Source organism: Felis catus, chromosome D3, assembly GCF_018350175.1.
Source record: "Felis catus isolate Fca126 chromosome D3, F.catus_Fca126_mat1.0, whole genome shotgun sequence".
In the NCBI taxonomy this organism is placed as follows: domain Eukaryota; kingdom Metazoa; phylum Chordata; class Mammalia; order Carnivora; family Felidae; genus Felis; species Felis catus.
In genome coordinates, this window is record NC_058379.1 from 56,155,639 (window position 1) to 56,181,326 (window position 25,688).

General features: G+C 40.5%; 1 protein-coding gene across 35 annotated transcripts in view; it reads left to right on the forward strand.

Annotated features, from left to right (window-relative positions):
- The window catches only part of DTNA (dystrobrevin alpha), a 355,973-nt gene that overhangs the window by 271,564 nt on the left and 58,721 nt on the right, over positions 1 to 25,688 (forward strand). For 16 of the 35 annotated variants that reach the window (XM_019815144.3, XM_023241871.2, XM_019815145.3 and 13 more), the window contains 8 exons: positions 439 to 524; positions 7,465 to 7,619; positions 12,737 to 12,842; positions 14,098 to 14,264; positions 16,903 to 17,027; positions 19,451 to 19,459; positions 21,579 to 21,662; positions 23,379 to 23,468. In XM_019815144.3, the coding sequence (XP_019670703.1) occupies positions 439 to 524; positions 7,465 to 7,619; positions 12,737 to 12,842; positions 14,098 to 14,264; positions 16,903 to 17,027; positions 19,451 to 19,459; positions 21,579 to 21,662; positions 23,379 to 23,468 (822 nt within the window). Of the gene's footprint in view, positions 1 to 438; positions 525 to 7,464; positions 7,620 to 12,736; positions 12,843 to 14,097; positions 14,265 to 16,902; positions 17,028 to 19,450; positions 19,460 to 21,578; positions 21,663 to 23,016; positions 23,304 to 23,378; positions 23,469 to 25,688 lie in introns of those variants that run through there. The other 19 variants (XM_019815153.3, XM_019815162.2, XM_019815163.3 and 16 more) reach the window with 5 other exon arrangements.

A 25,688-nucleotide genomic window follows, 5' to 3' on the forward strand; every position in this document is an offset into this window, starting at 1 on the left:
CTAATAAAATTCAGGAATTCTCCTACCAAAATTATTTTTTTTCCTGAAACCATGTTTAATTAAATTATGGAGACTGTGGAATCATCATGCATAAAATTATTTTATGAAACCCCAAGTGAAAATCATGTTCTGTAATTGTAATCCATGGCTAAATAGTACATATCCCTCTAGCTGCCAGCTCATGCTTTGAACACGTGACATAGACAAAGAATAACTTGAAGATTCTGCTATCTCTTGAAAAAATGAAACCTTGAATAGTCAGCTTTTCAGAAACTTGTGTTCAATTGTATTCATGGTCTTTTCTAAAATGGATATGTTCACATAATGTATGCAGCTACGGTGTCCTATGATTTCTACAGAACAGAAAATGTCAAATCGCATTACTGGACGTTCTCCAAATGACATCTTTTTTTTTTTTTTTTTTCTGTTATTAAACAGGGAAGGCCATGGTAAAATTTCAGTATTTGCTGTCAAAATGGCTTTAGCCACGTTGTGTGGAGGGAAGATCATGGACAAATTAAGATGTAAGTTATTCTTTGTGTCTCCCTTTGCCGATCCCTCCCGTATACCATTCTCCTTTCCCCATTTCCTGTGTGTCCTGCCGCCCACTTTGACTTTCCTCATTCTACGAGAGCCACTTGAGATACAATCTTCATGGATCTTTGCGTTGTGTCAAAGAAATATTTTCATATTAGGTAAATGTTAATGATATTAATATTTTCCTTCTACTTATGGATTATTATGTTACAACCTGTTGAGTATCACCCACTAGGCTTTTTGTAATATTAAAGTAAGACATATACTCTTTCAAGTTGATTGTACTGTACTGCCTCACAGGGATAAGTCCATCATCACAGGGACATGAAGGCCATGTCGGGAAGCCTTCTTTTTTTAGGTAATCCAAAGCCAAAACTCCTGGCACATTTCCTCATTATTCTCAGCCGCTGCTGTTCAAGTCACTGGGAATTCCGAAGGTTCCAAAATAGACATTGCCAGGGTTACAGGCATAAGAATCACACAGAGACGCTATAGACTGAGAATTAACTGGATTCCAATAAAAACGCGATAGCTAGGGTGCATCGAGTGATTGTGGGCCTTTTATGTACATTTTGTCACTAAATGTGGTAGTTTTTTAACCAAGAAAACACAGGCATTTGGTTTGCTTTCGGTAAAGAAGCTGAGACTCGGGTAGAATGAAGTCATTATAGCTAAGATGTTACCAGGATTTGAACGCGACTTTTTTTTTTCTCTAGTGGTTCTGAAATTTTTGGATCTATAGAATCATCTGGAGAGCTTTTTAAACTATAGATTTCTGGGTACCACTCCCAGAGTTTTTGATTCAGAAGACCTAAGGTGGGACTCGGGGACAAGAATTTTCATTTCTCACTATTTCTAAGTGATGCAGTGTTTAAAAGAAAAATTTCCACTTAACCCTTTCCCTTACCTGAAATATTATGAGTTTGGGCTATGATGCTGTGTGGGAAGGGAGCACTGTCATGGAACCGGGAACCCCAGCTTGCAAGCCCAGCCGTGTGACTAATTTGCTGAGTTATTCTGTGGACATTACCTCACTTCTTTAGTCCTCAGCTTCCGTCTCTGTCCCAAACTTGGGGATTTTGTTAGACACCCGGAGGTTCCCTCCCAGCTCTAATCATCTGTGACTCGCCGCCTCCAGGCTCTTTTCTCACCTGCTGCCTATCAGCTTTTGAGTGTGATCTCTTGCTTCTTGATGCACCAAGACTGAAAAATGAAGGAAGATACAGAAAGAAAAAAAAAAATCCTCTGGAATTTCCCCAGACGTGCTGCACAGCAGAGTTCTGTCATTGGGCCAGTAGATAAGTGGTGGAAGGCACATGGAAACCCCACAACCACACATCTCCCCTCACCCTGGGAACCTCCTTTCATGGACTAGCCAAGTGAAGTAAGGATTCAGAGAAGCCCAAGCAGACCTGGCAAGGGAGAGTTTGGTTTCTCTTTAGTTATCCTGAAAGAGATTTTGAAAATTAAAAACTATCTGCCTCAGTGCTTAATCGAGGATAGTAGTGAAATGAGAAGGTGATGGGACCAATGTCCTTTTTTTAAAAAAGAAAAAATTTTTTTAATGTTTATTTATTTTTTGAGACAGAGGGAGACACAGCATGAGCAGGGAAGGCGCAGAGAGAGAGGGAGACACAGAATGTGAAGCAGGCTCCAGGCTCTGAGCTGTCAGCACAGAGCCCGACGCGGGGCTTGAACTCACGAACTGTGAGATCATGACCTGAGCCAAAGTGGGACGCTTAACTGACTGAGCCACCCAGGTGCCCCCCAATGTCCTTTTTTGAAACATAGCTCCAGAGTAATCCAGGAAGCATTTCCTTCGGGGTTCGGCTGAGAGGAGAAAGTTTAGCGGAATGAACCAGGGCAGAGGAAAAAATCTTGAGGGCCTTGCCTGATGATCTCATGTCATGATTGGCCACTTATGCTGAGGACATCAGATACTTTTTTTTTTTTTAAGTCTTGAGAAACATTTCCAAATACTTACTCAATGTTACATTAATAGGCACATAGACAAAAGGATTCCATATTAAAATACGTTTGAGGAACACTAAGAGAACCAGTTTTCTGACCTTCCTTGGGGTCCTTGGGGCCTTGCATGAACCAGGCTAATTAATGCTGTGCCAGCAAGGTTCACAGTGCTGTGCATCCCTCCATTCAGGTTTCCTCAGTGTCAGATTTTGTTCCCTCTGCTGGGGGAAAAAGGATACTGCAATCTCAAGAGTCCCATCTCACTCCAGAGGCCCCCAGCCCCCAGTGTGGCATCAGAAACCAGTTGCTACACCAGTTACTGGTAACAAGAAAGGGGTGCCCATGATGGTGAGGGACGAGCCCACCTCTGCCCCCTGGGCTGGGAAAGGCCTCTGCTTTCCCTTCTTAGCCCAGGAAGAAACTTGGGGCCAATAAAGACAAAGGGAATGGTTGTTAGGTAAACAAGCAACCTGTGTCTGCAGAGTTAAGCTCAAGGTAACTAAGTTTCTGAGCAGACCTTCACCAAGTGTCAAAACCCGGCACATCCAGGAATTCAAAGCAAACAATGTAATTGCTAGGGTGCTTTCTCCTCACCCCACCATCAGTGAGCAAAGCATGCATGCTATCTGTGGCCAAGTAAATCCTTTTCAGCACAGTGAAAGAAGTTAAACGCATGAGTCTCACTGGGAGTAAACTATGTTCTCCAGTCCGCGGAAATAAGTTCCGGTGTCACAACTTCTGTAGAACCACAAAAACAGAGAGTGCGATCTTGAGATATATCACATTGCCCTCTCCCAGAGCAGTGGACCTGAATCACAGCCTAATATGCCCCCAGCTCTGGGGCTCAGGAGTCACTCTTCGTGTACTTAATCCCAGGAAGGTTTTAGTGGTATTCTGGTTAGTCGATTGAGAGCACTTTGATAAAAACAATTTAACTGAACGCAGTTTGGTTGGAAGAATCTCTCCAAAATGTTAATAGTCAAAAATGCATATCTTAAGTCACCAATATTTTTAATTTCAGTGGTAACTATTAACTAAATATGCAAATATAGGCAAATCTGCCCGTAGACCACAGTGGCTGCCTCTTGCCGATCAGGATTCTGTTTTCTCTGGTCTTCTTTTGCCGGCTTCGGCTGCACTTAATGATAAAACAGGCGAAGTAATGATTTTCTGCATTGCTTTTGTCAAAAAGAAAAAATCAAATGAAAGGATATGGAATTTCTCAGGATTTGAGGGTTTTTGTTTTCCCTTCTTTAAGTTCTAATTCGCTTCAGCCAATAGGCCAGCTGTGCTTGTCTGGCAATTTTTCTGTTTTTGTGCATAGGGATGAAGGATATTTAGTTTGTTCCAACTAGCCCCTTCCTGTGAGTGTGGGGCAAGAGTAATTGCTGAAAACAAATTAGGAATTTGAGAAAGCAAAAAGCAGAAAACAGAAAATTTTCAACTGAATTTTTCAAAGTGCTTTAAAATGCGTTGGAAAGGACAACAACTCCATGGTGCATCACCATTTCCAGTGCTCAGGGCCACCAGGAACCAATTGTGCAGGGTGTCCACTGCGTGCCTCCGAGCTGCCTAGAGTGTGAGGGCGCCCCCTGCAGTCATAGCACACACGGACCTAAACATAAACTTGACAATAAAATACCTGTGTCTGTCAAATTGTTCTTGGTCCAGTTATAAGCTATTGTTGTCATGAGTTGGAGCACCTGTTTATGCTTCTTTCTCGGGGCTCCCAGATAGTCCTAAGAACCATAAGGAATTCTGAATTTAATGCCATTAGCCTAGAAAATCAGGTGCTGTTCTAAAGCTTCTGAGGAGGGCTTGTTTGGTTTTGTTTAAAAGACCAGCATTATAGCAAACACTGTGGATTTGTTGAGTTTCTATAACGGAACTGGTTGTTTTGCCTCCACACCTACCTCCACGGTAATATTTCTAACTCACTGGCCTGCCTTAAGTCTTTAGTATCTCCCCAACATCTCCTGAACACCACCTAAATTCCTTAGAAGAGGCTAGAAGCTCTTCATATCTCTGCCTCATCTCCCACCGAGCCCTTATGTGCACCCAAGGCCCCTTGACAATGAACTACTTGAAGAGCTTGAGTGCATCATGCTTGAGCATGCCTGTGCACATCCTGGTGCTATTTCCTAAAGCTTCACTGGCTCCTGATTGTCCTTTATACTTGGCCTAGAAGCCACCTCTATCACCTAAGAAGACCTAAAAGTCACCTGTGAAAGGAAGTCTGCCCTGACCCCCTCCTCACTCTGGAAACCCTCTTTGAACCCTTGCTGCCTCCTGTTCTGGTATTCACGCCACCGTGTTACAATTTATGATGTCATATGATGCACTATGTAAGCATGTCTCTGTGTCCTCAGGGGACTGGGACCTCCCAGAGGTCAAAATCTATGCCCTGTTACTGACCAATTCACAAAATTGGAATATGGCCAGTAGGCTAGATAATATTAGATAAGATTAGCATATCAATGTTACATATACTGAAGTGGATAACTACACTGTAATCCAGGGTCAACAAGCTATGGCCCATCAGCTAAGAATAGTTTTCCCATTTTTAAAGGGTTGTATAAAGTACAAAGAGGAATGTGTGACAGAGACCATGTGTGGTCCACAAAACCTAAAATATTACTATCTGGCCCTTTACCAAAAAAGTTTTCTAACCCTTGCTGTAGTCTCATAAAAGGACATACCCTTATTCTTAGGGAGGACCCACGGCCGTGTTCAGAGGTAAAGGCCATGATATATGCAAATTAGTCTCAATTCAGAAAATATGTTTGTACATACATATATACACATGGACAAGTAGATGTAGACAGATGGTAGATGGATAGATAGATGATAGGATGATAAAATAAATGGAATAAAGTGTTAATAGATGAATCTGGATAAAGGGTATGTGAGTGTCCTTTGTAGTACTCTTATTCTTGCAATTTGTTGTTAAGTTCGATACCATTTAAAAATAAAATTTTGTTTTAATTCACTAAAAAAATAAATATAAAAAAAACTATGTCCTGATTTTTCTGTAGCTTCATTGCTTAGCACAATTTTACACATTTAGTATGTGCTAAGTGAATTTTAGTTGAATGAATCAATGAATGTAAATGCTTCTAATCTATTATTGTATGTATCTAAATCACAGTGGTGATTTAGAGTATGATTGGGAACATTACAGAGCAATCCCATTGGGGAGGCAGTGTCTAAGCATATGAAGTAAATGACAGAAAAAACGTGAAAAGAAATCAATAGTAAAAGTAGCTAACATTTCTGTACTGTGTACTAGGGGCCAAGTACTATTCTGTGTCTTTTACATCTGCATGCTTTTCATCCATTAACTAATTTAATCTTTGAAGGAGCCTTATATTTTATTACATACACATATCAGCATATTGCATAGTATATATGGCTATATACATATGTGTGTGTGTATATATATATATATATATATATATATATATATATATAGTCATATAACAATATATATATAAAACAGAGAGCCCAGGACTCAGGTACAAACGTATCATTTTGATAGCTTCCTCAGAGTTCCCTCGTTTATTTTTAAAAACCAGGGTGGCCATTAACAGCCACGTCCCATTAATCCCAGTGACCTAACCCTAGTTCGGCTATTGCTTAGCAAAACTTCATCAACACAAAGGAGTTTCATATGAGCTTCAAGTTTGTGAAAGGTCAGTGTTGGTACTCCTTCTGCCTTTGCTCTAGTTAGAAATGTTGTCTAAATTTTTTCAGTGGGAGATTTGAAAGGCCTAGGCTACTTTTCAAAACTGTGTCCTGCCCTAGAAATAAAGCCCAGAAGATGGTCAGGATGTCCCATCCTTGTTGAAGGCAAATGAAAACAACACTAATTTTGTTGCTTGGGTGAATTTTCTTTAGCCTTATAATTGATAAACTATTTGAAACAGTAGAAATCCTTTAGAACTGGAGTATTTGAAGGAAATGAGCGCCAATTCACAGCCTCAAAACATAATCCAGCTAAAGCCTGTAATGTGCTTAACATCTGACTGCAGTGTAGAAACCATGTCCCCACACTGCATTTTGACCTTGAGACATTAAGCCCAAACTGAACAGAGGCAGCATGTTGAATTTACAACAGTTTGTCCCAACAGCTGTACCCTCCTAGTCACAGTCTCGCACAGTGACAAACTACGATAGCAGACGCTTTCATTCCCATAGTGACTTCCACAGAGGAATTATAAAGTACCTTGAGAAATTATGCCATTAATATCACTAAGTGCCCATAGTGGCAGAAACGGAAGAACAGAGGTTCAATGAAGACACAGGCTCTGTCTGGGACTCTGACTTTACCTCATTGATCTTCCCCAAGGCCAGGCTTCCCCTCCACTGTGGGAGTCAAAAGACCCTTCCCTGTAAATCAAGTACCTTCCACCTAGAACACTGTGATTTATAGAAAGTTTTCTGCTTCTGTGGGAAGTTAAGTGTTTTCATTATGTTCTTATCCCCATTGCATCTTTCATTTTTCAGTACCTTAAACCAAAACTCAAAGGTTTTTGTGATAATATAGATGGGCAAATAGCTAGCTAGATACATATATACATACCCCATTGTTGTAGAAAATGTTCATTGTGTGTTTCAGTGAGGTCAGCATATTCCTCACATATACAAAAATTCCTTCCATTGAGTGATGTATGAGTTGATAATTGACCTTAAAATAAAAATGGGATATTCTCTGTCTTATCAAAATATGCTAATTTTATCCAACACAATGCTGTGTTCCAGAATCAGCTACCTAAAAGACACCAAAGGAAACACAATGCCAGGAATACTTCAGCATAACAATTAACCTTTATGTTACTCTTTCATAAAAAAATTACTTATTCTGCTACATTTTCAGTTATTTGCAGCAGATATGGTGCACTGAAACAGTGGAGAATATTTAAGTGATGAATAAATATCTTTCCTTTTCCCTTCCGTCAGATATTTTCTCAATGATTTCTGACTCCAGTGGGGTGATGGTTTATGGACGATATGATCAGTTCCTGCGGGAAGTTCTCAAACTACCCACGGCGGTCTTTGAAGGTCCTTCATTTGGTTACACAGAACAGTCAGCTAGATCCTGTTTCTCTCAACAGGTAGGTGGGGGGGGGGAGGGGTCAGGGGGAAGGACGTGTTAAAGGAAATATCTCTCAAACAGTAGTTTTTCTTCGGTATGTTCCTCCAAGTCACTACTTAGACAAATTCTTCATGATAAACTGTAGCGCATTTTCCAGTCTCTGACAACTGACCTCTGAACCAGGAACTGAACTCAGCATACCTGGGAAATAATAATTGGTGGCTCCTGACCGTGAGCCAGGCACCATGCTAAGTTCTTTACTCGAATTGTCCAATGCAATCCTTACGACAACCCTATACCCTCGGCGTCATGCCTGCGATTATCACTGTAGAATCAAAAGGGCCGAATTGTCACTCAGCCTCGTATGAAACGTAAGTCTGGGCCAGCGCCAAGCTTCTCCAATGTCTAGCAGAGGAAACAAGAAAGGAATCACATACCACGTGTAACACACCACCAGGGAGGCCCAAAATATGACAGACACGGATGCCTGCATCGCCCACAACGTGATGCGTTAGGGGTTCAGAGTTACATGTTTGAACTGAGGGTGGTACAAATTAGCCCAGAGAAGCTATTTAGTGCTTGAGGGTTTCTGTGTTTATACCTGTCCAGTCACGTAGAAAGTCTTCATGTCTGGCACCATTCTCTGGAGTGATGCAATGGTAGTTTACAAAGCCATAAACTGAAGGTTTGTTTAAAATTTTTAAAAAATCCAAACTAACCAAGAATGTCCTCTAAAAGGATCCCTTAAATAAGAAATCGGTGCAGAGCAGCTAGTGAGAAGCTGCATTTAACTGCCTGGCTAGTAAACTTCATGCATCTGTTTACTTGTGACCTAGGAGGTCGAAAGTGCCTCAGATCCCTGCAGGTCATGGCTTTATGTAGAATCGCAACTGTACACAACAACCAATGAGAGATACACTAAGTGCTAACTCTGCTCCCGTGCTGAGTCATCCAGACAGCCTTTCTGACCTCTCCCACTCCCCCCAGTCACTTTCCTCATCAGCACCTGTTGCCTGCCCTATTGTATTATTCTCCACCCTGGCCCCGGCCCCTGGATTTGTTTATTTGGTGCACGCCCCATTGCATTCCAAACTATTTCCGAATGCCATCCTCAAGAGGCATCTTCAGAGGTTCTCAAAATGCATACAGTAGTACAACAGGGTAAAACTGCACAGAGAGAACATGAAGGAGGCTTCGTCTCTTCTCATCTATCCCTCACAACACCCCATCTAACCATGCCACTCACCTGCTGAGCAGCCTAATCGCCTGCAGGATGAATCTCCCTTTCTTCCAGACTCTGAGAGCCCTTCCATCCTTCTCCAGCTCACCCCTCTGCCTCCAGATGCAGCCTTCTATCTCCGTTCCTGCTCCCACCACTCCGTTTTCTGAATCTGTGCTTCTCTGTCTCCAATGTCCTCCCATTTCTTGCCTCCAACTCCTTTTTCTTGCCCAAACATTGCTTTCCCCAAGAAGCCTTTCACAAAAGACATAAAGCCTCCTACCTTAACCATCTTCATATCTTAAACAGGTTGTTTACCTATCTCATAAAAGGCACATGACAAATGCTTACCATACTGAATTTTACTGATTTAAGAGTTAGTGAGTCTTGGGGCACGTGGGTGGTTCAGTCAGTTAAGTGACTACCTCTTGATTTCTGCTCAGGTCATGATCTCACAGTTTGTGAGATCGAGCCCCATGTCGGGCTCTGTGCTTACAGCAAGGAGCCTTCTTGGGATTCTCTCTCTCTCTGTCTCTCTGACGGGCCCTCTCTTGCTCATACTTGCTCTCTCTCACTCTCTCTCTCTCAAAATAAATAAATTAAAAAAAAAGAGTGAGTCTTACCTTTTAACTGAAATTAACTGTTAAAATACTGTGAATTAATTCAAAACACAAGTTTATTAGCCTAATTTTTTTCAGCTTCTTTACCCATTCCTCTATGGATGGACCCTTGGACTGCTTCCATATCTTGGCTATTGTAAATAATGCTGCAGTAAACACAATGGTGCATATAACTTTTTGAATTCGTATTGTCATTTTCTTTGGGTAAATCCCACTAGTGGGATTACTGAGTCATACGGTAGTTCTATTTTTAATAGAACTTTTAATCCATACTGTTTTTCACAGTGGCTGCACCAACTTAATTCCCATCAACAGTGCCTGAGGTTCCATTTTCTCCACATCCTCGCCAACATTTGTTATTTCTTGTCTTTTTGATTCTAACCATTTGGATAGGTGTGGGGTGAAATTTCACTGTGGTTTTATTTGCGTTTCTCTCATGATTAGTGACGTTGAGCATCTTTTCATGTGTCTCTTGGCCATATGTATATCTTCTTTGGAAAAAATATCTATTCAGGTCCTCTGCCCATTTTTAATTGGATTATTTGGTTTTTTGGTGTTGAGTTGTGTAATTGTCTATATATTCTGGGTATTAACGCCTTATCAGATGTATTATTTGCAAATATCTTCACCCATTCAGTAGGTTGTCTGTTTGTTTTGTTGATGGTTTCCTTTGCTCTGCAGAAGTTTTTTTATTTTGGTGTAGTTCCAATAGTTCATTTTGTTTCTTGTTTCTCTAGATGACTTTTTTTAAGTTTATCTATTTTGTGAGAGAGAGAGAGAGAGAGAGAGAGAGAGAGAGAGAGAGAAAGAAAAGTCAAGCATGCACATGTGGGGGAGGGGTAGAACGGGAGGGAGAAGGGGGGGGGGGCGGGGAGGGAGAGAGAGATAATCCCAAGCAGGCTTCACACTGTCAGTGCAGAGCCCTATGTGAGGCTCAAACTCACCAACCATTGATATTGACCGAGCCAAAATCAAGAGTTGGATGTTCAACTGACTAAGCCACCCAGGCACCCCTTGATAACTGTCTTTTATTTTAATACAACTTACATGTTCAATAAGATTTATATATGATGTTACCACAGCACAAAGTTCCTTTTGAAATATCTTATAGACTGTCTTATTCCATAATTCTTTTTATATATCCTCAATGATGAAAAATTTATATGTGTTGAAATCATAATAGCATTTTTGGGGACTTCCAGGAGTGATTTTCAGCCAGTCTGATGATCAAAATGGATAAGATTTTTTTAAGTATAAGAAGAGGCAACACAAATATAAATAAATAATAAGACCAGTTTATATTTGTGCTTCATAAACTGGCTATAATAGCAGTTTGAATGATGAAATTCTAAAATTGTTTGCATTGCTTCATTGGAGAAAGTACAAGCCATTCCAAGTAATTATTTTGAAAGACAGGATTATTTCAGATACTACAAATTGTGGTAACTTCTTAAAAAATGTTGTCTCATTACTTATACTTTATATAAATAGCTTTTTTTAATGTTTATTCATTTTTGAGAGGGGGAGGAGGGGCAGAGAGAGAGGGAGACACAGAATCTAAAGCAGTTCCAGGCTCCAAGCTGTCAGCACAGAGCCCAATGAGGGGCTCAGACTCACAGACCATGAGATCATGACCTGAGCCAAAGTCGGACACAACCTACTGAGCCACCCAGGCGCCCCTACATAAATATCTTTTAATAATAATGTTACCACCCTATAATACTTAAGCTATCTAGTATTTTGAGGGAAAGCTACCATTGTAACTATCTGCTGATAAAAAAGATTAATTAAAGAGTACCAAAATATTTTGTGTGTGAAATTACAAGGACTAGTATCAGATAGGTGCCTTGAAAAGGTATGATAGTTCTTCACAACCGATTTCTTATCTAAAGATATAAATCTATCCCTGGGCTGTCTGTTCTGTTCCATTGATCTAAGTATCTATTTTTATGCCAGCAATACTGTTTTGATTACTATGGCTTTGTAGTATATCTTGAAATCTAGAATTGTGACACCTCCAGCTTTGTTTTTCTTTTTCAAGATTTTTCAAGATTGCTTTCTTTTTTGGGGGGGTCTTTTGTAGAGAACAAACAGATGGTGACCAGAGGGGAGGTGGGTGGGGGGATGAGTGAAATAGGTGATGGGGATTAAAAGTACCATCATGTTGTTTTTTAATGTTTATTTATTATTGAGAGACAGAGAGACACAGAGCGTGAGCAGGGGAGGGGTAGAGAGAGGGGGAGACCCAGAATCTGAAGTAGGCTCCAGGCTGTGAGCTATCAGCACAGAGCCTGACACGGGGCTCGAACTCACAAACTGTGAGATCATGACCTTCGCCCGGCCAACTGAGCTACCCAGGCGCCCCAAGAGTACCATTCATCTTGATGAGCACTGAGTAACATATAGAATTTTTGAATCACTATATTGTACACCTGCAACTAATGTAACACTGTGTGTTAACTATACTGGAATTAAAATAAAATTAAAAAAAAAAACAAGCAAGCAAACCAAAAACTAGCCCATCCACCTGATATTACAATTCAAAATTTCAAATAAAATAGTGATTTTTGCATATAAACCTGTTATTTTTTGTTATTCATCCTGCTATAATATCATTTATTCATATAACTTCTTATTTTTGTCATTTTGAAGGAAATTTAAAATCCATTTCTTTTCCATATCAGGAAGGACCAGGATAATGCAGACAGATGCAAACTGAGTTAAGAGGAAAGATATATCAAGAAGGGAAAAAGAATTTTTGGAACTATAGACTGTTCTAACAGCGAAGGGTCGCTCCCTCCTCACAGGATTTCCTCCTAAAATTGTATGGCAAGAACCATTCACATTAACCATGAAGTATTTAGTACTTACAGAAGTGGAGAAAGTTTAGAAGGGAAGTTGTCCTACAAATGTAGAAGACCGAGCAACTGCTATGGGAATTGTGGCTTTACCACGACTGGGTAAAGTTGTAGAGAGCAAGTCTACTGTTTGTCTTTCCTTACCGTTTTCATACTGCCCCTCATACACAAAAGCGACCCTCTCCGAATTGTCGCTCTCCCTATGACAATATTGACTCGGCCTCAATGGAGATAATCCAGTCCTATGTGTGTTTAAGTGTTAAAGCAACCAATGGTTTAAATCCAGAACTAGCTCTTTAGGTATTAGACTGTATTCTCGTTCTTCATGTATTAGAGGTTAATGGAATGTCCTCTTTCTTTAATCGCAAAGGGCATGTACGCAGCAGGTAAATTCACATTATTCTCTGTTCTAAATTTTTGTGGGGTTTTTTTGATGCAGAAAAAGGTCACCTTAAACGGTTTCTTGGACACACTCATGTCCGACCCTCCCCCGCAGTGTCTGGTCTGGCTGCCCCTTCTGCATCGGCTGGCAAATGTAGAAAATGGTGAGTAGTTACTACTGAGCTATGGCAGTTTTTAAATTACTGAAATTGTTCTCTCAAGTCTACAGTTATTAAGCCAAGGTCGCTTAGTCGTTTTGAGTTTCGAAAGACCCTTTCTCCCTGATCCGTAAGGCATTAGAGGCTCACTGCAAAATTAGGAGAGTCAATTCCATAAACTCATTAAATCTCGCTGTGTGCCTCTCACTTACAAGTGGAGTGTGGCTGTAGACTGGCTCTAGCCGCAGAAGAATTTCAATAATGAATATAACATTTTTTAGTATGATAGCGTTATGTTTAGGCATGAACTTCCAATACTGGTATTCATGGCATTGACTGTTTGTTCCTGGGCACTTGGCCAAGAATAGGTGGAGGAGATGGAAAGAAATTAGGTTATGGTACCTTGCTCATCTGTAGTTATACGCTTCAAATGGAAGCTTTCGGTGATTGTGGTTACATAAATAACTTGACCAAAGGCCATTGCTTAGTAGCATGTAGACAATTACTTGGATCTGATTATTTGTTAGCTTCAAATCTCAAGTATTTTAGCTCACCTGCTTTATAATTCAAATTGTCTGCCAGTGAGAGTGAAGCGTCTCTCGAACTACCTGAATTAGAACTGTATTCAGATAATTTACACATCTCTTTGGGCATCTGCCTGTCCATCTGCCTCTCAGGAAAGAAAAAAAAAATTGTTAAATGGAGGCAATGTCACTCATGAAATAAGCCCATTAGCCACTCCATTGTTAAAAAAAAAAAAAATCCATTCTCATCCAGTGTTTCTACTCTCCCTCATATCCCTTTCTTTTTTCTCCCTCTCATTTTCCATTTCTCTAACATTTGCTCTCTACCCATGGGACGGTCCACTGTGTTCGTCATTGTACTTCTGAGTCTTCCAGCGAGCTGTGCTAGTCTCCTAGAGACAGAGAGCAGTTTGGGGGAAAGACGGGTCAGCTTGGGGAATTTATATTCGTGTAGTGTAAGAGATGGGAGTAAAAGAGCAAATGGCATTGCATAAATCTGGTATTAAAAGAAGACCTATCCTCGATCCCATTTCATTTCCTCCACCTTCCACACACATGCTTGAAAAGGACAGCGAGAGTCCAGGGATAAACATGATGCTTCTCTCAGCCAAAATTGACTATCATCTGAAATCGTGGCACACAGCAAAACAATGCAATTCCCATTCGGCTGTGCTTTTCCTTATTCTGGCTCATACTCTGATTTGCTCATTTTTTTCTTCATTTACTACCCCCCTTAGTCTTCCATCCGGTGGAATGTTCTTACTGCCACAGCGAGAGTATGATGGGATTCCGCTACCGATGCCAACAGTGTCACAATTACCAGCTCTGTCAGGACTGCTTCTGGAGGGGACATGCCGGTGGTTCCCATAGCAACCAACACCAAATGAAAGAGTACACATCATGGGTAAGGCCAGGTCCAGTCAACACACACTTGGCTGCATGAGTGTCGCTTAGAATGCAAGGGAACATCAAGGATGGGGAGAGAATTAAAGAGCAAACCTACCTTCTCTAACAGTCCTTCCTTTCCTTTCCGTCCCACCCCCCACCTCCCTGGGATGTCTTAATTGTTGTATCTGAATCCAGGGTAGCTTCCTAAGACTTAAGCTATAGGAAGACTCAAACTATGTTACTTCTCGGAATACAGACAACTCAGTACTGGGTTAGATAACAACTGACCAAGCACCTTCTGGAACATAATTTCTTTTTCACAGTAGGTTAAGGCTCTTTCCAAGTTTTGTTTTATTTTGTTTGTGGGAATCGCTTAAAAATTATTGTTTCTTTCTTTTTTTCTTGGTTTCCGAAGTTCTGTTAAGTGCGCGTCTAGAGCATAAAGGAAAGACGTGTGAGCCACACGTCTTTTTTTTTTTTTTACTTTTTTGGAGGAGGGGAGATTGTGTCTATATGAGCAAATCATCTTTTTGTAAATAGTGTGAGTGACCAACTTGCCAAAAATGACTTGTCAGTGTCTGTCCATGTGATGGATGTGTGGGAGGAATTTGACCCATGAGCTTGCTGTTCGTGCAGTTTAGTTGGCTGACCTGTGTCTCAGTTACACTCCAAGATCAGTTCCCCGATGTTGTTCTTTGTACTTCTGTGAAAGTATTGCTCTATATATGGGTTGGTTTTTGTTGCATGAACCATCAGACCTGTCAACCCCTCTTGGAACAGTTCTGCGTTAAAAGAAAATGCAAACTTCTTTTGAGTTTTTTTCTATATTTTCTGTATTTCAATTAACCTATAGTCTTTATTAAAGAGGAACTTATTGTTCTTTTTTTATAAAGGAGGTCTTCAGAAAATGCATTTTAAATCAGAATGTTCTCTCTAGGAATTATTATTGGGAACCAAGATTCAGTGTAAATATATTACTTTTTTTCTAGCATCTGTCAGGTTGTGAATTCAAGGCATCACAGTGATTCACTAAGGCATCGTCTGCTGAGGGCTTTATGCCAGTTCAGATGCCACCTCCCACTGTTGGTTATGTCACATGCTGAGGATGGATATACTAACACAGATCATGAAATACGATTTAGTGCAGAAGATAGGAAAAAACACTTTCTATTTTCTTATGGTCAGCGTCCTACCAATTTTCCAGCTTGCTCTATCTCAGATCCTGGAGGGCTAGTGTTCAAAGATTAAGCATTTTTTCATTGTTGTTTTATATAAATACTAAAGTCAGTTTAGGAGTCTCTTTCTTAGGGATTGTGGGCTCTTAAAATTATGTGGCAGGGCAATGTCTTTACAAAGTAGAATCAGTCTCCTCAAGAGGATAAAGAGGCTCCAGTGTTTTATGGGGGTGAAGGGCTGTTGCTGCGGCTGTGTTTTAAATGTTCTAAGAGGGGCGCCTGGGTGGTGCAGTCGGTTAAGCGTCCGACTTCAGCCAGGTCACGATCTCGCGGTCCATGAGTTCGAGCCCCGCGTCAGGCTCTGGGCTGATGGCTCAGAGCCTGGAGCCTATTTCCGATTCTGTGTCTCCCTCTCTCTCTGCCCCTCCCCCGTTCATGCTCTGTCTCTCTCTGTCCCAAAAATAAATAAACGTTGAAAAAAAAAAATTAAAAATAAATAAATAAATAAATGTTCTAAGAATTACATCTCCTAGCAAAAGCCAAAGAGGGACTTCTTAAATGCCCTATCACTTAGCTTTTAAATAATGAAGACAAAAGTCACTTCATTGTATTGCCACTTATGGGCTCTGTGTGTAAAAGAAAGCGACAAAGTTGTAAGTGGCTTCTCATGGAAAGGAAAAGTTGGCATAAAGATTTATTAAGTGTGATAGATTATTTTTGATAGATTTGGCTGGAAGATTTTAAGATAAACATCCTGCTGGTCTAAATGAAAAAGAGCGATCATGATGCTCTGGAAAGAACATGAATTTTAAACCCTAAAGCCTCAAATTGAAGCTCCACCTTTCCTTTTTACTGGATGTATCCAGCCACACCTGAAACATTTTGCACCTGGATGCCTGTGAAACCTTCGGCTCATCTTCTCACGTCCACTCCTATCTCCTCCCAAATCATTTTCTGTTCTTAAGCAGGAGCAATCCTTCTAGAATCACCTCCGATCCTGTCACCTCTATGATTTAAGTTCTTCATTGTCTCCCTCTGCATCTGAGATAAAGACCACAGTCCTTGATGTGGCATAGAAGGACTTCAATGATCTGCCTTCTGCTTTCCTCTCCAGAGTGGGGTCTCTTCTTCCTCCATCTGGAATTACCTTCTTGATCCCTTGAGTTTTGATCAGAAGGACTCCTGCTGGTCCCTTGAGTCCCAGCTCAGAGGTCCTATGCACAATGACTGCTTCCATTTATCACAGCATTTGCTAACACTAAGCAGCAGGAAGCAGGTACTCTGGTGGCTTGTCCCGGCACTCTAGTCCCAGCATTGAGCCAACTCTATGACTTAGGGTAGACACTCACAGAAGACTTCATGCATAAACCAGTGAATGAATGAGTGAGTGAACGAGCATCTATTGTGAGACCAAATCATCTCATAAAATACTACATAAATATTAGTTATTGTCACTTCTACCTTTCTTCTCCTTTCCAGAAATCACCTGCTAAGAAGCTAACTAATGCATTAAGCAAGTCTCTGAGCTGTGCTTCCAGCCGTGAACCCTTGCACCCCATGTTCCCTGACCAGCCTGAGAAGCCACTCAACTTGGCACACATCGTGTGAGTATCTCTGCCCTCCAGATGAAAAGACGTCTTTCGTCACTGACACACGTCCCCATACATACAAGGCAAATTCATGTTTGTTGTCAGGGACCACATTTTACATTTTAATTTTTAAAAAAAGAAAGTGAAAATAACGTGATTATAATTTTTACTCTGGGGGTATACAGTACTTCTGTCTTGATGTGCAAGTAAACTATGCAACACTAATGTAAATCACCTGTCGGTGGAAAATATTCAAAAAGCATCATTATAAAATATAGATGTGAGAGAGTTTTTACAATTGAACATTAACAATCGATGGAATTAATTTTAAGAAAATTTAAAGGCGCACTAAGCCTTAATATCATGTGTGCTTTGGGTCCCCAAAATAAAAACTCTTTGCTGCATTTATCTGCAGAGCCAGTCGTCTTAAAGATGTCAACAAATCTAGAAATTGTCATTGTCTTATCCTAAACTACACAACTTTAGAAGAATCATGACCTGTGCGTGGGAAGGTTGAAGAGGGAGAGTTGGGTGGTAAAATTCATCAGAACATCCAAAAATAGACTAAAAAACTCTTTCTCCAAAGTATTTGCGAGTTTGGTGGGTAGAGAGTGGGCTAGGAAAGAGTGCTACCACCCATTCTTTCCACCCCCCAGAAGCCTCATGCCTGGGAGCCTCTCTCAGGCCTGCATGGCCAGATTACAGGGGAGGCTGAAGTAGAAAATATTTCTTCCTTGGTGTTATCTCGGGCTGAAAAGAAGAAACAAGCATATCATCTGCATCTGTACCCAGTTAGGAATTATGTAGTCAAAGGTATGTCAGAAAGGCTCTAGAAAAGGTGGTCTCCCCTCTGTACAAACTCCTTTTTGTTTTGCACCATTCAGCAGGACCCCCTGCACCGCAGGGCCTATGTTTGCTTGTTGACATCCAGAGCTGAGCTGATCAGACCTATCAAGATTAGGAATCCACCAGGGCAAAGTCCATGCTTCAGGCAGTTCAGAATATGACCCATTAAAGATGCCGTGATGGATGCGACCTTTATGAAAGTAGTTACTCTTTCCTCTGATGGACCTAAGCAAATACCATCAAATGATTTGTGCTGTGACATGTCTATGGCTTTATGTAAATACTACAAGGCTCTGTCTGGTTTGCTCCCAAGTGTGTTTTGAGGGTTCACTGCCTTCAGCAATACACACAGCCTGGAGGCTTTTGTTGCGGGCATGGGCTAAGCATCCAAAAAACTAATGTAAGCCAATTAGGTAGAATGTGGTTAACTTATTTTTGGAAATTTTTATCCTGAAAATAAGCCTGAAAATAAGCCAGGGGTAAATAAATCTGGGGAGTATCCCAAAGGGCCAATCACTTGCAGAAAACGACCTCGTACGAGCTGTTCTTATTAAGATCTCAACTGTTCTTCCCATAGCCAGAGACAATCACTAAATTTTTAATAAATGAATAAAACTAAGTGAGAACAAGTCTATGCTGTCTGACCTCTGCCATGGAGTCATTTCCTATCAGCCTGGCTAAGAGTTTCACCCCAGAGAACAACGTTCAATCAGAGCTGATGGGTGTGAGGAAAATAGAGAGTGGATGTGAACAGCCTGACTCTAAGAGCTTTGCAGTGGAACAGAATTAGGATGCTTCCTCCCACTTGGAGACAAAATTAGGAAGTGAGGCAGAGTGAAATAAATTTCATGGTCAGTCACACTGCAGTATTACCTAGCACAAAGCCTGTACCCCGTCATGCTCCGGCCTGGGGTGTGTGTGTGTGTGTGTGTGTGTGTGTGTGTGTGTGTGTGTGTGTTATTTAATTGGCTAATGAGTAAACAAACTTGTAACCTTAATTTCTGATGTGTTATTCAATGAACTAACTGAGGGCACTCTCTGCACAATTTGAGTTCCTTGAAGAGTTTCAGGATTCTCTTAAAATTCTCCACTAATATGCCTTTTTCTGGAAAAAGTCCCATATATTTAACCAGATTCTCCAAATAGTCCTCGAATCAAACTAGTGATCTATACTCACTGATAATATATTTTTCCAGGGTGAATGTCTCAACTTTAAAATGCAAATGGTAGAAAATATTTCATTATTGAAATAACATACAAGAAATTCTGCACGCAGAATGCCCAATCTATATTAGACCAGAATTTTTTTTCTGTTTTTAACTTTAGACGTTTTTCTCTCATTTACTATTCAAATGTCTTTTTCCTAAATAGATACCCATGTCTTTTTCTTTTTGTTTTTTGGATAGGGGTATCTAAGACTTCTAATTTTAAAATATGCTGTTCATTTAGCTATTCTAAATTATCATAGATACATAAGGCTGCTTACGTGGCGACATTTTGGTATTTTGGCATTTGTTCTTAGCTATTGTATTTCTTGTCAATTTTACCATGATTAACAGTCTCTATTCTATTCAATTCCTTGCTGCCAAAAGTGATACTTGGTAAGTAGTTCAATAGTCCCCTGTGTGCTTATAAAGACTTATAATCATAAGTGGTTATGAGACACAAAACAAGTAAGTAACATGAGGCCACTTTAAAGGTAATTCTGCCTTCAGCTGAACACTTTCCATTCACAACACAAATGCCAATTTTATAAAAACGTCCTCTGTGAAGGTCTCGTCCACAGGGAAAAGTTTGCACTAGATCCCTGTGACTTTATCTTGTGGAGCTATTTCTTGTTCATAAGAATAAATCTGTTTAAAATTCCCAGCGTGACCTACTTATTAGGTAAAGTAACTTCTCATTTGATTATGGAGAAAACAGGAACCTCAGTTCCTTTGACAGCCACCATTTGGTGCCAAGGTTAGTTATAGTTGTGTCCCAAGTTCAACATTTCCATGATGAACCTGAAACATGAAGCCATTCACTAAGAAACTGCAGTTTCAGCTTTGTGGTAGCCAGGTTCCACGGAGTAAATTTACTAGGCTCGGTAAAAAGCATTCCAACTCTACTTGTTTTCTCATTTCCTGGAGCTAGAGCACAAAGGGAAAATTAAAAAAGACAAAAGAAAACCAGAAACGTGGGTCAAGTTGATAGTTTCAAACTTCTTGCAAAGTTAAAAATGCAGGTATTTCATTCTTCTTACTGTTTTAAAATCTGATTTACCTAACTTTTCAAAAATCACACAGGACATTTGCATAAAATTAACATCCTTCTTACGAAATGAAAGTGTTGTGCTCAAGGTAGAATTAGTTTTAAACTAGCCTCATGTGGGCCAAGACACATCCTAGATAAATAGTGCAAAACGCTAAGATAGTCTTCAAAACTCCAGCTAATATATTTACAGTAGATGAAATAGTTAAGCGCTATTTTGACCTCATCCAACAGATAATGTCTTTAAAAAATCTTAGAATACTGTTTAGCACTGAGTACCGGGAACCAAAATTTCAGTGAATTTTTGAAAATAGTGCTGTCAAAATTATAGCATCGCGTCCACTCCCATAAACGCACTGAGACAAACAAGTCTACCTTTTCCCCAGGATCTCTGCAATGTAGAATCCAACACCAGCTGGTTCCGTAAGGTAGAAACTAAACCATTGCAAATGTGTCTCTTGATCAAGCCAACACAACTAGATTCTGTAGGCTACTGTGATTAATATCTAGTGTTCAAGAATTCTGCACCGTCAAACTCAAATATGGAACTACCCTGAGATCAAATGTCCTCTGACTCAAATGATGCCCTGCCTCATTATCCATATTCTGAGCTCTCAATTCCATCTCATAGAGCATATTCCAGCGAACCTAACATAAGACTAAAAACCACTTGGAGATGAGACAGGCATCTCAGCTCTACCATTTTGCCTGAACCAAGACCTTAGTGATAGGGACAGAATGCCAGGCGATAATGAAAAATAGCATTGGAATGGCAGACCCTGTGTTGTCGGAGCTTGAGGCCGTGTACAATTCTGAGAAATACTGAACCCTATTTTCTTTCTCTCATCATATGAGAAGAACTGAAGTTTATGGGATGCCTTGCACTATGTGCCCTATTATACGGAACATCCAGATAATAGAAACTCACTAAACCCTGTGGTGTTTGACAGCATCTTCACATAGAACAAATAAGGCATGGTATGCTTTTGCAACTGAGTCGCTCCAGACCAGGTATATTGAGAAAGGGCCATTGTCATGCGGAGCACAGGAAAAGCTTCTGAAGCCCCAGGAATCCTCTGCTTTCCAAGAGGATATAGATTCTGCTTATCATTAATTTTTCAGAGCTTCTCCTTTTAGAAGACAGTGGACCTGAAGCTGCCCCAGAGTCCTTGCTCCATTCAAGAATGTGACTCAGTGAAACAGCAAGGCTCAAAGCTCACGGATAAATATTCCTATGGCATCCAGAGGCCTTCCTCCCAATTGTTAATGGACATTCCACGTTTTCAAGGAAATGTAACTTCCCAGAACACTTAAATAATTTCAGTGCAAAATACAAAATTTTGTGTTGATCCTGGGTATGATAGATCTCTGATCTTTGCAGCCCTTTTCCTGGAGAGATGGTAGATAGTTTTTAACTTGTGACTTTTATTTGTTTTAACTTTCCACCCACACTGTACTTCGTTTTAGGCCACCCAGACCTGTAACCAGCATGAATGACACCCTCTTCTCCCACTCTGTCCCCTCCTCAGGAAGTCCTTTCATTACCAGGAGGTAAGTTCCCATCTTATTATGAAATAAGCCCTCTCTTTGGTAATGACCCCTAATTCTGGGTTAAGAAAAATTTTCTAATGTAAGCCAAGTGTGGAAGATGACTGTTTGAAACTAGTTTGTAAATATCTGTCACAAGTTTTCACTTTCGCTCATTTGGATGCTTTTGAAGATGGCTGGGATGGCCTTTGGGATTAATGTCACTTCTGGAAACTTGCATTTACGATTCACCCACAGTAGTAATGTGGGATATGTTTAAGTTTTATGATCAACACACATGTATTCCATCTCGTTGAGAAAGTCACCTTTGTATCACTTGGAATGGCCCATTTAAGCTGGGGAATTGGAATTTCAAGATGCAATGGGAAATTTCTTATGTACGTTCTGAAACATTGTATAATCTCATCTCAAAATTTGGTGAACTCTGGAGTTCCTGGGGCTAAAAGCTGGAGATCAAACTTGGAAGTATAGTTTCCACATAAGTGATTTCAGGAATTATAACAAGAACTTTTTTAAAAGGGTCTCCTGTTTTTTATACAAAGATTCACTCCCATGTGAGCAAAGAACAGGTGAAGCAAATACTTCTCTTAGTGCTAGCTTGATAAATACGCAGGGTCAAGAGATACTCCAAATCATTTGATCAAATCTCACCAGTAAATTACCAGGAACTTATTTTATCAATACGTGGAGAAGGCTCACAGGAAAGCAGAGACAAAGGTAAGGAAAAGTGGAGTGAGTAATGAACCTAAGATTTCAAATGCCTTTCAGCAGGAAAAAAAAAGAAAAAAACAACCTCATGTTTCATAAAACGAACATAATCAGCCTTTTCCCCTGGTGAGGTTTCTGAAGTACCAGTTTCACTGTAATATCCTGGTACATTCAAGTGAGGGTTTGCAGACAATGAGACTCAGAACACTGCTGATTTTTTTCCCTGAGTTCCTGTATTTGCCCATCAGCAGGAACGGGAGATGAAGATGTTCCCCATAATTGTAATTAGCGTAATAAATAGAATGTTGTAGTTGGTGGTATTGCCCCCCCCCTAAATTAAGCAGGTCTGTAACGAGGGGAAATGAGGACGCACTTGAACCGCAGAACACCCACAGTGAAATAACATGGTTTAGGTGCTGTGTGTTCCTTTAAGCGCTCCTTTTCAAAGCCACAAGCATATTCAACCATCTTTTCCAAAACAAAATCATAAACTGTAAAATCTGTAAGAGACACGGGCCTGTACATCTATCTAGGGAAGATCTGCCATGATGTTAAGAAAGATGTGCTTTTATCAGGAAACCCTGCATTCTGCAAATGTCAAGCAGAGGTAGACCCCATCCTTACTGAAGGTCGTTTTATATCATTTCAGCTCGGACGGTGCTTATGGTGGATGCGTCTAGATGGATAACATGGCTTCCTCTCCTCTAAAATATCCCTATAATATACTTTGAGCTGTTCTGGTTCCTCCAGGGTGCGTGGTACCCGTTAACCCAAACTATGATCATTTCCCCTTTTTCCCATTTTCAGTCCTGTTGGAATGTGCTCTGTGAACCACAGATAACGTTGTTTAAAGACTGCGGTTCTTTCTGTCACCACGGAGGTTAGCCTCTGGTTTCTGTTTTGAGGGTGCTGTTCAATAAAGCTGTGTACACTGAATGCCTTTCCTCTCTGAGTGGGCCTTGCTCTGTCCGTGGAAGGTTTTAATGAGGTCTCATTGTTTGCACCCCTCAGGTCACCTGAGGGGATAAGTGCATCCAGCCCTGTGGCTGAAGAGCATTCGCTCATAAAGCTGTATGTAAATCAGCTTGACCACGGCTCACGGTCAGTATCCCAGCGCTCAATCACTAATCGTAGTTAGTAGTTCCATAGCTAGACTGCTAGTCATTCTCCTCCATCACTAAAATCCTCTTCTCGTATGTCTTAGTAGAGATATAGAAGTCTTCCGGGATTTCATGAGATTCTGTGGAGAATTTTCAACTCAAACTGGGCTTCTCAGCTCTTTCCTCTCTTTTCTGCTTATGTTAATTGATTTCATAGCCTCATACCCGTATACATGAGATGCATATATATGAAGAGTACCAAGCCGATCTTCTTCTTTGGATGAAACTCTGCTTTTGTATAGTTTGCAAGACCCCAGTTGGTGATTTCTTAGATTCTTGAATCAAAGAGCCTCTTGGAATGATCTTGAGCACTAATGGCATAAGACCGGACAATGCCACATGGCTGGACCATATTGTAGTAAAAAACTTGAGAATTTGTATCCACTATCCTACTAAGTCTGGACCACTCTTCCCCCGGGTCAGGCAGTCTGATTCCTGTTTTTTTATATATATTTTTTAATGTTTATTCATTTTTGAGAGAGAGAGAGCACAAGCAGTGGAGGGACAGCAAAGGAGGGAGGCACAGAATCTGAAGCAGGCTCCAGGTTCCGAGCTGTCAGCATAGAGCCCGGTGCAGGGCTCAAACCCATAAACCACAAGATCATGACCTGAGCCGAAGTCATCTGCTCAACCGACTGAGCTACCCAGGTGCCCCTGATTCCTATTAAAGTAGCAATTTAAAAACGACCTTCATGCTCTCAATGCTTAATTTCTATCACTTGATAATGCTGGTTGGTGACCCACTATTTATTTCTTAGCCACGTCCATACACGAAGGTCGATGGAAACCCATTATAGGTCCTGTTCTTCCTACAACTGGAACTGAACCAAACAGATATGACCTAGAGCTCTGCCCTCACTCCTGCCCAAACCCAACCACGCTTTTTAAAATCTAATAAAACCTAAAACTTAAGCAAGCAAGGATGGCACTGGTCAGTGTTAAGGCAGCATTAAGAAATTAGGGAGCTTTAGCACACAGATATTTTATTTAGCCTGAGCTTTTGGCCTTTCGTATTGTGACAGATTGGGGAAAGATAAAGCAGGACAAGGATGAATTGAAATCACCACTCCAGAATCCTCTCTACAAAGTCCTGGCATTACTCACCTAGAGTCCTTTACAAGCATACCACTTTGATCTTCAAAAGGCAGTAGGGTATATCTTTGAAGTCTTTTGACACCCTAGCAATACACCTCACACAGATTTATGAGTGTGTGTAGCTCTGGTTACCACCACCATCTGCCACAGACCCCGGTTCTTATTTCCCTTTCTAGCTGTGCACTTGATTCACTTTTCCCTTACGTCAAAGAAAAGAGGAAATTCTCAAAGGCGCTCTCCCTTAAGTGTTTGATGTCTTCGTGTGTGTGTGTGTGTGTGTGTGTGTGTGTGTGTGCGCGCAGTTAGGTACAATGTGGGCCAAAGGACCCAATTCATGGGCTAATTCACCTCATGCATTTTTGTGATCGTAACTATATCCCTAAACCTAGATTATTTTCTCATAAATGCGTCAATTTAAGGGAAAAAATGTTGGATCAGTGGAAGTCTATCATCACCACTAGGAAAAGGCTCCAGTAGCCATGTATGGTGTGGCAGCAACATTTTCTAAGCTTATGAAACATAGACTGTCATTATTGTAAGTAGTATTGCCAGGCCCAAAGGGTCCCTTCTCCCCTTCACCACCTTCAACCCCTGCATATCTACTATCTTTGCTGGCATCATGCCCCCTTTGTAAAGTCCCAATCACCTTGTCAAAATCCCTGCCTCGTTTATGGGAGAAAGTTAACCAGGCCTTTCCTATGTACAATAAGTTTCTTTACTTATGGCCATCTTTTTCATTAGCCACAACAACATAGTAAAAGTTTGAATGGCTACGTTCTTTTACCCCCAATTTTAGAACCATTTCTTAAAGGTTTCACATATATTTTCACAAATGCAACCTCTAAATTAGTAACTGCTCACAAATCAGTTTGTCCGTTATATATATATATATATGTATATATATATATATATATATATATATATATATATATATGGCCAGATCTTGTCGCTCTCCCAAATACCAGCAAATTGCTTGTGATTCATAGAGTGTGTCAAACACAATCTAATATGCTGGTTTCTGGTTTGTCACAATGACATTTGGCTAGCAACTGATACCATATTAGAC